Consider the following 13,998-nt stretch of genomic DNA (forward strand, 5'->3'; position numbering starts at 1 on the left):
CTCTGGAGGGTCAGCGTCGGGGGAGACTGGCGAGGACGGCCCAAACCCAAAGACGAGGCCCCTGGGACAACCCCTCACCACACCCCCTCACCAAACCCCTCAATCTCTAACCCCGCGGGCCCGGCAGGCCTCCCAGGCCGCGAGGCCGGCCCTCCATGCACCCACTCACCCGGCTCGGCCGAGCCCACCCTACCCTAGTAGCCCAGGGCGCCCGCGCACCCGGTGCCGCCGCCCCGCGAGCCGGGCCCCGCACCCAGGAGCCTCCACAAGAACCGTTATCTTGCCCGCGGCGCCCCCTGTGAGCTTCAGGCGTGAGTCGGAGAGTGGGGTCCGGCGGCGACCCCCGCAAAGAGCCCGCGAGGGGGCGCGCGTCCCCGCGCTCAGCCGGCGTGCCACGACCCTCCTGCAGCGCCCGCCCGCGCGGGGCCGGAGGGAAGGCGGGGACTTGGTCCCCGCGCCACGCGGCTCGACCAATAGAAGCGCGCGCAGCGGGGCTCGGCGCCGACCACCTCGGTTGCTGAAAACCCGACGCGCGGGCGGCGGGCTCTAGGCGGGCGCCAGCGGACCGGCTCCCAGAGCACTCGAGGCCGGTGCGCGCTACCCCGCGGGTCCCGTGCGCGCGCCTGACCTCCCTTGCCCAGTCGGCGCGCGGCATCGCCCGGCCCCGATGGCCCCCGAGACCCCGGCCCAGGGGCCTACCCCGCGCTACTTCACCTGGGACGAGGTGGCGCAGCGCTCGGGACGCGACAAAGAGCGGTGGCTTGTGATTGACCGGAAGGTGTACAACATCAGCGAGTTCACCCGCCAGCACCCCGGGGGCTCCCGGGTCATCAGCCACTACGCGGGGCAGGACGCCACGGTAAGCGCTGCCAGTCCAGGGAACGGGAGGAGGCGGGGCCGGGCGGTCGGAGCCTGGGGCTCAGCGCGCCAGACAAGAGATTTGGCACTCAGGGCCGAACACTCTAATTCGGGGAAAAGCCGGGAGGCGCAGGAGCGTACCGGTTGCCAGGTGATTGGGTGTGCTGCGAATAGGGGATGCAAGGGCAGGAGAGAGGCTGCGAAAAGTGGAGTCTGGGGAGTAGGTAGGGAGGGAGGCCGGCAACGTGCACGCACAAACAAAGGGCCGCGCCATCGGTCCGTGCGCTCCGTCTGCTGCCCGGAGTCTGCGTTCTCCAGGCGTGGGCAGTCCCCGGAGCAGGGGTAGGAGGGAGGACAGCGGGGATGTGGAACCCCCGGACGGCGGCACTGCCGACACCAAGGGAGGAGGGGTCAGTGGCAGGGAGAGGGATCAAGTCTTGACCTGTCTTGGTGGCTGGGAGGGAAGCGCAGACCCGTCTGGGCCGAGCATGCCGGACTAGACTGGCGAGCGTGAGCAGGGCAGAGAACGAGGGAACCACACTCGGGGATTTTTCCTGAGGGGGGAAGCCACCTAGTGTCCGCTGCCTTAGGAACCCCTGCACAGGGTGAAGACCGGAGGCTAGGGAAGGGGCAGCACCGGCCAGAGAGGGCTAGCGCCTGCTCGTGCGCAAAAAAGAGTGGGAGCAGCGTGCTGAAGGTGGTGGTGGGGGGGGTTGGGGGGCGGGGGGCGGCTGCATCAGCATACACTTAGCGAGGGCCCTGGAACAGTCCTGGAATCCTGTGGGGAGGTCACTCAGCCTCAGGCCAGCAGCTGTTTGCAGTCCTGGGCTGTAGGCCCTGTGCTGGGTCGCATCCCTCCTCCCTCAGGCCTCACTGCGGGCCAGCGCGCGTCCCAGCCCCGATTCTGTTGCTTCCCTCTCTAGACAACCTGCTCTCGGAACTAAAGCACCTAGCACTTCCCTTCTGGGTTTGAGAGCTGGGAGACCACTCCTTGGGACCCAAAGTTTGGAGCGTTCGCTTCGCCGTGTCCCCTCCCCCTATATCCTTCCCCCATCCTTCGCCTAGCGGCGTGACCCCTTCCACTGTCCCCAGCTTTCTCCCTGCCATCTCGGAGCGCGCCTCGGGCCACTAGGGTTCCCGTGATGTGGCGGTGCAGCGTAACGCGGTAAGGACCCGCCGCTCCCTCCGACGCGGCTGGCCTGGGAGTCGAGGCCTGAGCCTGTGCTCCTCTCCGGAGTGACCACTGGGGAGCTCAGGCAGTGGCCGAAGGCGAAGGTGTGGACTGGCGCATGCGTAGACGGAGCAGGCTTCCTGCAGTGTGATTTAGGGCCGGGGCCGGCCGCAGCGGAGACCGCGATTGGTCCGGATGTGTGGTGCCACCGGCCGCCGGCTCCGCCCCGGCTCCCTCCGCCTCCAAGCTTGTGGCTTTGGGCCTGGGGCTGTCTGACCTAAAGGACATTAATCTCGTTAATCTAGTCACTGAGGACCCCACCTTGCGTAACCAAAATTAGTGCCCTAAGGCAGGGGGTGTTCAGAGTGGGAAGGGAAATATGGAACCCCAACCAGAACAGCAGCGGAGGGAAGGGGGAGAAATGCAAAAGTCCTCCAGTTGGACACAGGGAGTCTCCCTCAGCACATTTCATGAGACACCTAGAGGAAAGGCCGGCCCAGGCAGGTCTTTCTGTGGTCGCCCTACCCGTGCTTCCTACTCCTTGGCATGGTACCCTTCTTCCTAGAACACAGTTGTTGGGTGATCCTGAGCTGTGGCCACCGGGGACAGGTCTGAGCACTCTCAAAGGGCAGCTGCCTGGAGGGGGGTGGGGTCTGTTTGAACTTGGGTGCAGCCTCCTTGCTGGATCAGGAGGATGGTCTTTGGTGTGAGCCCTCCACAGGTCTCGGGGGGCCGGGCTGACTTCCTCACTGTTCTGCCTTCTCCCCAAACTTGCAGGATCCCTTTGTGGCGTTTCACATCAACAAGGGCCTTGTGAGGAAGTATATGAACTCTCTCCTGATTGGAGAACTGTCTCCGGAGCAGCCCAGCTTTGAGCCCACTAAGAATGTGAGACCCCGTTTGCTGTTTGGAGATCCTGCAGTTGTTGAGGGGCAAAGGGTAGAAGGAAGGCCTAGATATGGTCACAGGTGACCACAGTCAGTAGTTCTTGGGAATGTCGAGATCCTTGCTTCTTCTGCGTGGTCATTGGGTGGCAGGGCTTTGGAACCTGTGGTTCTCACAAGGCCACCACCACCATCCCCATCCTCAACATGAGACCTATCGACCGAGCCCTTATTCTGTGCCAAGCATAACATCATATAATCCACACACAGTTACAGATGAGAAAACTGAGTCTCAGAGAGGTTAAGCAACTCGGCCAAGGATCACACCACTGCTAAGTGGCACAGCAGTGGCTTGAATGAATTCTGTTTAACTCCAGAGACCACATGCTCTTAGACTTGATCCCATAGCACCTCCTGTCATCCTTCCTCAGCATTGTGGTATCTTTACCTAGGACCGTTGGCTTCCCTTAGCTACCTTGGTGGGAGGGCCTTGAGCTTAAGAGGGTCCTTGGCTCCAGTGCTGGGTTGCATCTGGGGAGAATAACACCCATCTCCACTCTTCTACAGAAGGAGCTGACTGAGGAGTTCCGGGAGCTGCAGGCCACGGTGGAGCGGGTGGGGCTCATGAAGGCGAACCCCGTCTTCTTCCTGCTGTACCTGCTGCACATCCTGCTGCTGGATGTCATTGCCTGGCTCACTCTTCGGCTCTTTGGGACATCCTTCCTGCCCTTCCTCCTCTGTGCAGTGCTGCTCAGCACAGTTCAGGTGAGAGCCCTGGGCTTGTCAAGAACACAGCCAGCTCAGCTTCCATGGGGAATATTCTTTGTACCCCTCGGCAGGCCAAGGAGCCTTCTGTCCAGGGCAGAGCTGAGGATGTGCGGGAGAGTTGGTGCAGAAAGAGCACACATTCCATCGTCTGTGGCTTTCATCTGCTCGTCTTCACCACAAATGCACCTTCATCTCTCCCACGGCCTCTCCAGCCGCTTCTCCCAGGGCTCCCTTCTTCCCGTGGCATTTCTCCTCTGAAACTTCATGTTCAGGTTCTGTCACAGTCCAGGTGTGCCAAGAACCAAGATTCTGGTTTCTCAGCTGGGGCCCTAATACCTGGCTGTCAGAACCCATCAGTTAAGCCTTCCACTTGCCTGAGTTTGTCACTTTGTCGTGTTCTGTAGTTTGGATGTTCAGTCCATCGGAAGTCACCGAACTCCAGAGCTGGGGACACTGAAGAACAGGGAAGGGGTAGTGATTTGCCCTAGCTCCCATGTGAGTCAGTGGCGGGCGGAGCCAGAAGCAGGATCCAGGCTTCCTGACTCCTTTCCTGATGTGCTCAGTTAGGCCAGCACAGGAAGGACGAGGGAGAGGCCGAGTCAGCTGAGACAGATGCGGGGCTGGTGGGCTGCTCTCAGCGCTAGCCTTTCTCACCCAGGCCCAGGCTGGCTGGCTGCAGCATGACTTTGGACACCTGTCCGTCTTCAGCACCTCTACATGGAACCACCTGCTGCATCATTTCGTGATTGGCCACCTGAAGGTCAACGGGACGGGGAGGGGCTCTCTGAAACTCCAGTCAACAGGGGGCTGCCTGGGGGAGGGGGCACCAGGCTTCCATGCTCATGCCCCGCTTTTCTGTAGGGGGCCCCTGCCAGCTGGTGGAACCACCTGCACTTCCAGCACCATGCCAAGCCCAACTGCTTCCGCAAAGACCCGGACATCAACATGCACCCCTTCTTCTTTGCCTTGGGGAAGATCCTCTCCGTGGAGGTGAGCAGCGCCATCGGTGAAGGTCTCGGAGAATGGGAGCCAGGCAGCACACAGGGCTTGCGGGGAAGTGCTCACAATGCTGTCAGTGTGGGCGAGACATTGGGGGCCGGGCTGGCTGGCTGTTTGGAAGTTGTGGGACGCCACAGGCAGTAAGCAGGCTGCCCAGGACACTCACCTGTCCTCCCTCATGAGTCCAAGTCAGCAAATAGCTGTTGCAGAAAGGTACCCCACGCTGCTAAGGACCCAAAGATGACCAGATTGCTGTGCAAACCCTGCTCGGCCTTGAAGGTGATGGATGGCCCTCCTTGCAGGTGCTTTTTAGACACTCCCAGCCCAGGCAGTCAGCCCCCTGCACTTTGTAATCCTCTCTCTTACACAACGGCTACACTGGCTTACTCTTCTCTGATGCCCATTATCTAGAATATTCATTCACTGAGTAATTCTTCCCACCCGCCTGATCCTAGCCTGACTTTCAGGGTGGTCAGCACTGGGTTTGAGTTGTCATCTGAGGGTGTGAGCAACCATTATAATGTAGCTGCTAAAGCCTGGGGGTGGGTGGAGATCTGGTGAGCCTTTAGTGAGCGTAAAGCGATGGACGGCTCTGAGTGGCCAGGGGAGTTCTTTAAAAAGTTAATTTAGGGCTTCCCTGGTGGCGCAGTAGTTGAGAGTCCGCCTGCCGATGCATGGGACACGGGTTCGTGCCCCGGTCCGGGAAGATCCCACATGCCGTGGAGCGGCTGGGCCCATGAGCCATGGGCACTGAGCCTGTGCATCCGGAACCTGTGCTCCGCAACGGGAGAGGCCACAACAGTGAGAGGCCCGCGTACCGCAAAAAAAAAAAAAAAAAAAAAAAAAAAGTTAATTTAAAACCCTTTGACCCAAAACATTAAAAAATAAATAAATAAAATAAAACCCTTTGTCCCGAGGCTCTAGGCTATAGTCAGAGTTGTGCCAGGTCCCCCTCCCCCACTTCATGGCACATTATAACATTTCAACACGCCAGGAATTAAACTGTTGTTAAATACACTTCAGTTCCAGGCATGAGTTCAAGATAGCCTGGCTCTCCTCTCCTCTCCGGCCATGAGGAGACCTCTGGGGGAAGGCTCTGGCAGCCTGGCTGTCCTAGCACCAGGAGCCCCTAGCTTGAGGCTTGCCACAAGGTCCTAATTTTCCCACTTCCTAAATAGGGACTTACTTGGTTTGCTCCATGCCCAACACTGTGCAAATGACGAACCAGCCTCAGCCTCCCGTGGCTCCGGTGGCTCCTTAGAGGGTGTGGGTTATTTACTGGGCAGAGCATGAGGCTCTGGTAGCACGGCTGGTGTCACTAGAAGAGTTTTTTTAAAAAGATGGGGGGCTTCCCTGGTGGCGCAGTGGTTGGGAGTCCGCCTGCCGATGCAGGGGACACGGGTTTGTGCCCCGGTCTGGGAGGATCCCACATGCCGCGGAGCGGCTGGGCCCGTGAGCCATGGCCGCTGAGCCTGCGCGTCCGGAGCCTGTGCTCCGCAACGGGAGAGGCCACAACAGTGAGAGGCCCGCGTGCCGCAGGAAAAAAAAAAAAGAAGATGGGAGTCTTAAGTGGAAGAGAGTCTTCTCACACCACTGCCTCTGTTGCTTCTTGGTACTAAGGTTTTTAGGAAACTCCTATCTGCAGACACTAAAAATAGAGAATGCTCTGGGAAAAAAATAACTTTTTTTTTTTTGCCTAGTTATGAGGCTGAGGTTAGGCTGTTAGGAAATGCGTGGGCTACAGGCTGCTGGGCACTTGGTTCAGCCTCACTGGGTCCAGTTTGACTGAGCACTGATCCCTGGGCTGACCCAGTAGCATCCGCCCCAGTGCCTCCCAACTCTCCTGGACAACAAGGAAGTGCAGGGGACACTTCACCCGAAATACCACCTTTCTGGCCTCCAAGAGTTGAAACACAGTGGGGCAGTTATCAGGGTTGTAATGGCCATTACAATCCTAGTTTGATTGCCATTCGAAGAGGCAGCCAGCGGACAGGGCTCCCTTCCCTAAGAGTCCCAAAATAAGGAGGTCAGAGTTCTGCCTACACACCCCACCAAACAAGACAGATGCTCCTCTTCCGGCTTCCCCCCGCTCAGTTAATGTTGCTCAGGATGGGATGAACTTCACCCCCACCTCCAGGTCATCAGCAAGGCTTGCTGCCTCCAGAACATATCCCAGTCCTTCGACTTCTCCTTCTCCCCTGCCTCCCATCCCCGGGTCTGGTCCATCTCAGGTCTAGATCATTGTTCCAGCCTTCTCACTGGTCTCCCTTCAACTCTACCTGCTCTCTACAGTTCATTCCCCCACCTCTAGCCAGAGTGAGCCTTTAAAGCGCAAAGCAGATAGTGCCACCTGCTGAAAGCCGTCCCGGGCCTCCCATCCCCACTGGAATAAAATCTGACCTCCTTACTGTGGCCTTCCCAGGGCTAAGGCTCAACATGATGCGGCCGTCCCTAGTTTTCTGGCTTTATCAACTATTCTCCTCTGTTATATTCCCAGCCACACTGGCCTTTCTGTCCCTTGAACGTCCCAAACCTTTGTTCCCTCTGCTTTAAATGCTCTTCCCCCGAATGTCTGCGTTGCTGGCTCCTTCTCACCATTCAGGTCTCAGTTCTGATGTCAGGGCCCCAGAAGGCCATATATAGTACTACTCTAGCCAAAACGCCGCCTACCTCACTTTCCGTCATATTTTCCTGTTTTTAATCTGTAATTACCTTGAGCTCTGTCTACAAATTTATCACCAGCTTCCTCTCCTCAGATGATAAGCTCCACGAGGGTAGGAATTTCGTGTTATTCATCTCTGTATCCTCACACCTAGAACAATGCCGGGCACGTTGATGCTCAATAAATAAATTGTTGAATGAATCACTTAATGGAGAAAGGCTTCATTTAGCAGAAGTGCCTGGCACAGGATAAGGTATCAGTAAATGTCCTGTCAAAACAGTAGATGGACTCATGAAAGAAGGGTGAGCTGGCATTCTGCTCTGGGGTAGAGTCCCTCCTGTGCCCTGTGGTCATCTGGTGGCCAGAACTAACCAGGACACGAGGAACAGAAGGAGCCATGACTTAAAAATGAGCACAGAGCTTCACTGTCATAGTTGTGAGAGCTCCCGCTAGGGGACCCGGACTGACTGGCTAGCCTGGCAGCCCCAGCCTGTCTCTATGGCCGCTCAGCTTACAAAACCACCACCAGCCGCGGGGGAAAACCTTGCCAGAGCCTTCAGATTGCCAAGCTGATTTTGGTAATCTTTCCACAAATATTTGCCAAACTGTGCTTAGCTTTCAAGGGATTTTATAAAGCTCATGTTGACACTTGAAGAGACCGAAAGATTTGGAGAAGGTCAGGGACTGGATGTAGAGGGGATCCTGGCCCATGTAAGGGTAAAAATTGTTGTCTGTGGAGACCCTGGTGTCAAAAGAGTACCAGATGGAGAAAGGAAGGGGAGGTGGAGGGGCCTGGAAACCTGACAAGGGCGTCTCGGGCTGAGCACGAGGAGTACTGAGGACCTGCAGGCTCCATTGTGCCCAGGCCTTGTGTGGGTGTGGGTGTGGGTGTGGGCCAGGGCCACCGAGCTGCGTCCACGGTGTGGCGCGCTTGGCAAATCCAGCAGCCTGGGCTTCACGCGCCAGGAGCTGGAGGTAAGGCTGGGCTTGTTGGAGCTTTCCATAGCGCCAGCAAGCTGACGGCCCCCGCAGGAGGCCTCGGCTCCTGAGCAGGGAGAAGCCAAGGTCACACGGGGAGGGGAATGGGTGACTGGCCTGTGGGTGCTGATGTGTGTTTGCTTTCCTTCACAGCTTGGGAAACAGAAGAAAAAGTACATGCCATACAACCACCAGCACAGATACTTCTTCCTGAGTGAGTGTCCTCATCCAGCCCCGGGGGGCGGGGGTTGGGATGCTGCCCCGGGCCTGCGGTACTTGAAGTGAAGGCTGGAGGAAGTTCTCCACCTGGAACAGGGTGCCCCCTGCAAGGGGGCAGTCTACCTTCTCAAGGGGCAAAGGCAAGAGTTAGGCTAATGTTTGGTCAAAGGTCACTTGTGTTGGGGGCAAACTAGTTCCTCCAGCCCCACCCTGGCTTCCACAAGGGAACTGAATGGTGGCGGGCCATCCCGACTAAGCCTGAAACCTCACTTTAAATCTTGTCAAACAGGCCAGGGCCAAGGTGACGCAGTGGGACACAGTTTAACACCCAGAAGGACAAAGGTAGATAGACTAGCAATGGGAGGATTGGACCTGAAGAGGGAGCTGGGGAGAAAACATTGCTGTGGTTGTCCTAAGCTCTTTCTGAAGACTGCTGTGTATATTCCCTGCTTTAAAAATCTCCATAATGTCTAAAATTTTTTAAACCCTTTTAAAAATTCAAATTTCTAAAGGGAAAGGAGAGGATGAGTCCATTGATCCCATTTTCATTCAAAGGAATTTATCTTAACTGCCTGTTACTCCATCCCTGTGGAGAAAGGGGGATGGGATAGAAAGGTGGAGCAGAAACGTCCAGAAAAAAGGTTAGAATTCATGGCACGTCAGGATAGAAGAGCCACGTGTGGGCATTGTAATGCTGGGCTTATAGGTAACAACAGGGCCCTGCAGAGAAGGGACACAGAAGGAAACCGACGAGCACATAGGACAGGACCCACATCAACTCCCAGTTCTAAGAGAAGCTCCTCCACCCCTCTCCACAGCCGATCTCCAGGCTGCTTCAGGTTGGGTGGCACAAGCTTGTTTCCCTAGTCCAGGGAAGAGAGCTTTCAGCCTGTGAAGGATCAGCAGGGTTCCCCCCACTCAACACACACCCTTTCCTGCTCCTGTCCCTTCATCTGCGTGGTGGAGCAGCCAGGAGCACAGGGCAGATGATTGCAAGGACAGGCGTAGGGCCAGGAGGAAGGCCCCTGGTAGGGGCAGGGCTGCGGACAGCGCAAGTCCGGGAGGATGAGCAGTACCTTTTTAAAGGCACAGGGGCAGAGCAGGTTCCGTGCGTGGAGCTTGTCTCCCCAGCTGTCCTTTTCCGTGGAAGAGAATGCCACGTTTCCCGCACCTCACCCTCTCAGCATCCACTGGGAGATTCTGCTTTCTTCAGACTTGCACTCATGCCCACCTTCAGCACCTTTCGGGTCCAGTGGATTGAGGACTGCCGAGGCAGCTGGAGGGGCAACAGGAGGAGATGCCAGAGGGGCAGCCCTGTGCTGGAGGCCATCTGTCCAGCACCAACTGGCCCTTTAGTGACCCTTTAGTGCTGCTCACACCTCCCCCCTTGTGTCCATTTCCTCCCCAGTTGGGCCCCCAGCCTTGCTGCCTCTCTACTTCCAGTGGTATATTTTCTATTTTGTTATCCAGAGGAAGAAGTGGGTGGTAAGTATCCACGGCCCCCAAATCCCACATCCTTTGTCTCCAGTACCCTGAGGGATGGGAAGGGGGTTCTCCAGGGGAAATCCCACTGAGATTTACTCCAGGCCTAATTTAGAGCCAAGTAACAGAACCAGGTAGAGACCCTTCCTTATCTCTAGGTGAGATGATTTGGGCTCAGCAGGCAACCTGACTCCTGATGCCCTATTTAATTCAGCGAGTTATCTCCTGAGGCTATTGTGCTCGGCCTAAAGCAGGGGCCAGGCTGGGGAGGGGGAAGATGAATAAGAGACGGCACCTTCACTCAGGAAACTTCTGATGAAACAGGATGTGGTTGACACCAGACAAGAGGTAGAGGCAGAAGGTTTGGGGATTTCGAAAGGGGCCTGACTGCATCTGGCTGGATGGGAGGCATCAGAAAAGACTTCGCAAAGTCACTTACCTAGCTGGCCTTGGAGGACAGGCAGAGGCAGGGGAGTTGGGATGGACTCTGAGCAGAGAAGCTGGGAATTAAGGGGCGAATCTGGTCACTGGACATGTGGTGGAGGACTCGGGTGTCAGGGGAGGAGGGTGGTGCAGAAAACTCATCAGCGATTTGATCAGGGCACTGGCACAGACTGAGCCACGATCCTGGAAGACTCACTTGGCAGCGTGATGAAGGAGTGAAGGATGGAGACGGGTTGGGAGGAAGTGGAGGCAGGGAGACCTGGCACCTGTGAAGGAAACAGGCAGGGAGGGCTGGGGGCGCCACTAGGGACGGAGCGGGGCTAGATGGTGCCGGACGGGCAGCTGAGAAAGGCTGCCGTGAGCACTCCAGTCTGAGGACCGGGGAGGATGGCTGCTCCACGCAGAGGAACAAGTGCCGTGAGAGGAGAGGTGCTTTGTGCTGTCACAGGGCTCTGCCTCTCGCTGCAGGACTTGGCCTGGATGATCAGCTTCTACGTCCGCATCTTCCTCACTTACGTGCCGCTGCTGGGACTGAAAGGCTTCCTGGGCCTTTTCTTCATGGTCAGGTAGTATTTGAATGGGGAGGAGGGAGCAGCGCAGAGATGTGTGGGAGTAACCAGTCTGGTCTGGGGGCGTTGGCTGGGGAAGGTGGCGGGGTTGGAGCAGCTTCTGAGCGAGAGTCAGAACTCTGGGCTCTGCTTGTACTGGTTTTGTCTGGGTGCCATGTCCACCAGGTTCCTGGAAAGCAACTGGTTTGTGTGGGTGACACAGATGAACCACATCCCCATGCACATTGATTACGACAGGAACGTGGACTGGGTCTCCACCCAGGTGAGGGACAGTCACTTGGAAGACCTGGGCACAACTAATAAGAAGGGTGGGTGGGCACAGACCCAGGGTAGGGGGGTGGGCGGTGGTAACAACAGACGCTCCCAAACCTTGCCTCGTTAGCCTGAAGCTTCTCTCCTGCCACCACGTGGAGAAGGGAGTGACCAGGGACAGGCCAGCTTTGCCTGGCGAAGGCTGGGCTGGCCTTTCCATCTGGTACCCAGAGCCATGCTCCCCCGACCTTCTCCTCCAGCTCCAGGCAACATGCAATGTCCATAAGTCGGCCTTCAATGACTGGTTCAGTGGCCACCTCAACTTCCAGATTGAGCACCAGTGAGTAGGGAGGCCTGGGAAGCAGGGACCTGGGGAGGGTCCACGTAGGAGGGGGATGGGGGGCCACAGGAGCTGGAGCCACTGACTGTCCCCTGTTCTCCGTGAAGTCTTTTCCCCACGATGCCTCGACACAATTACCACAAAGTGGCTCCCCTGGTGCAGTCCCTGTGTGCCAAGCATGGCATAGAGTACCAGTCCAAGCCCCTGTTCTCAGCCTTTGCCGACATTGTCCAGTGAGTATCTGAGCCTGGGAAGAGGGCTGGGAGGGCCGGAAGAGGGCAGGGCAGTGGGGTCAGTGGTGAAGTATGGGGTGGGAGCCACAGGAAGGTGCCATCTGGAATGGAGGTCACCAAGGCCAAGGCCAGGTGCTCTGTTGGTCTTGTGGCCAGTTTGGGCCTTTGCTCTCAGTGCCATGGCCCAAGCCCTTTCTCAGAAGCAGAGGGGAGGCGAGTGCTCACGTCAAGGGGGCCTTACATCACCTCTGGAAGGGCCTCACTGCTGCACTTCTGGCGGGTATGGCTTTGGGGCTCCTCTGCACTCTGTCTCCCTCACCACCTGCTCCCATCTTGTCCCCTCAGCTCACTGAGAGAGTCCGGGCAGCTCTGGCTAGATGCCTATCTCCACCAATAAGAGCAGCCTCCCATCTGGAAGAAGAGCCTTGGAGCCAAAGCAGAGGGGGGCTTGGGGACAATGCCACTACAATCCTAATGTTCAGAGGGGGTGGTTTGAGGAGATAAAGGCTCTGACTCAAACCCCTCCCCTTTATCTTCTAGGCACAGATCTAAGACCCAAAGAGGGGTGCGCAAGACCCCTGGAAGGAGGGGTGGAGCTGTTGGGACAGGGATGTGAAAGTTTTGTTTCCTTTTTTGTTTAGCAGATGCAAGTGGTTGGTGGGCAAACAGGGAGTCAGGAGGGTGTTAGAATAGGAAGGGTCTACTGAACCCAGAAATCAGGAAGAGATTTAGCACTAAAATTCCACCCAGGGGACTTCCCTGGCGGTTCAGTGGTTACTCCGTGCTTCCAATGCAGGGGGTGCAGGTTCAATCCCTGGTTGGGGAACGAAGACCCCACATGCCGTGCAGTTTGGCCAAAAAAAAAAAAAAAAAAAAAAATTCCATCCAGGAAAGGGAGGAGCTCATCTTACCGGTCCACTTCTCAGTGCCTTCTCCGCTCTTGCTTGTAAACCTCAGAGGTTCGCAGGCTGGAGGAGGGCAGAGCAGCTGAACCTTCTGGGCAAGATTTAGAAAGGAAGCATGAGCGCCTGAGGCCTGGCAGCTTGGCTCACTCTAGGGCTAGGTGTGACCCATGTCTGCCTCAGGCTCCTGGAGAGGCAATTTTTCCACTTTTAGAAGCAGGGAGGGCAAAGGCCAGGGCTGTGGTGTTGGAGGCATCTGGCTCTGAAGGATGCTGGCACTACAGGATTTGGTCCCGTATTCCATCCAGGGTACAGAAGGAGCATAAGGTCCCAGGGCTTGCCCAAACAGCCAGCAGAGAGTCGCTGGCCATTAAAAATCCTTTCAGCTTTTTGATTCACCTCTTTTGACCACCACCCGAGGGAGAGAACACTCCTAGGATGGGGAGTCTACTTCTTGCTCCATAAGCAGGTGGGCAGACGGGCGCTTAGTCTTCTCCTCCACAGAAACAAACGGGGGCTCCCAGGGGTTTCCCTTTGCTCCCCGACCTGTAATTCCAAATTTAATAAAGTAGCAGTTAGTGAGCACAAGTGACCAAGCTGGAAGAGGGTGAATTACCAGTCATGACGAAAACACAGGGTTCAGGCATAAAGAATATAAGGGCCGTAAGAGATTTTCCATAACCTAAATTATGTTACAGCATTACTTCTGAGCAGGACTTGGGTTAAGTGTAATGACTTCATAGTTCTAAGCGGAAACAGGAAGGGAAAGACACAGACATTTGTGATCATCATGGCTGCTCTTCAGCATCCTTACTCTGGCAATTCTGTTCAAGTACCTTTCTCTGCTGGAGACCAGGTAGGAATTTAGGAGAATCTCTTAAAGGTATATCAGTCTAATACTGAAATACAATGTTTTTAATCTCCTGTTTTTTAAAAAGATAGAAACAGTTTAACCCGTCTCTAGAGAGTGAACACAGGACTGTGCCCATGGGTTACCAACATTCACACCCTTTCCCCTTCCCACACCCACAGCCTTGCAGGTGAGGTGAGGGGATCATTCACCTGTCCCAACAGCATCTACTCGAAGCATACTGAGCATTTTGGACACTGGAAAGAAAGTACCTTAAACTATAAGGAAAAAGCAGAGACCTGGGAGAATTCATATTTAGTTTAGGAAAGGAATGGCAAGGAGATGAGAATGGTAGTCAGGGAGATGAAGGTCCTAAGGCATGTTGGG

At 56.3% G+C, this 13,998-nt stretch overlaps 1 protein-coding gene across 1 annotated transcript; it reads left to right on the forward strand.

Moving 5' to 3' along the window:
* The first annotated feature begins 589 nt into the window (after positions 1-589).
* FADS1 (fatty acid desaturase 1) lies at positions 590-12,290 on the forward strand. The gene is made up of 12 exons (XM_082629615.1): positions 590-859; positions 2,807-2,917; positions 3,481-3,678; positions 4,340-4,441; positions 4,543-4,671; positions 8,474-8,534; positions 9,948-10,024; positions 10,934-11,031; positions 11,200-11,296; positions 11,547-11,626; positions 11,734-11,859; positions 12,205-12,290. Exons 1-12 carry the CDS (start codon positions 668-670, stop codon positions 12,254-12,256), a joined length of 1,323 nt encoding a protein of 440 aa, XP_082485741.1. The 5' UTR covers positions 590-667; the 3' UTR covers positions 12,257-12,290.
* The last annotated feature ends 1,708 nt before the right edge of the window (positions 12,291-13,998 follow it).

Source organism: Mesoplodon mirus (genome assembly GCF_964341445.2).
Source record: "Mesoplodon mirus genome assembly, chromosome: 7".
Classification (NCBI taxonomy): Eukaryota; Metazoa; Chordata; class Mammalia; order Artiodactyla; family Ziphiidae; genus Mesoplodon; species Mesoplodon mirus.

Coding starts and splice junctions, on each gene's coding strand:
- FADS1 (XM_082629615.1), top strand. CDS start 668: ATGGCCCCCGAGACCCCGGCCCAGGGGCCTACCCCGCGCTACTTCACC. Junction 4,672..8,473: donor GGAAGATCCTCTCCGTGGAG/GTGAGCAGCGCC, acceptor TTTCCTTCACAG/CTTGGGAAACAGAAGAAAAA. Junction 8,535..9,947: donor GCACAGATACTTCTTCCTGA/GTGAGTGTCCTC, acceptor TTTCCTCCCCAG/TTGGGCCCCCAGCCTTGCTG.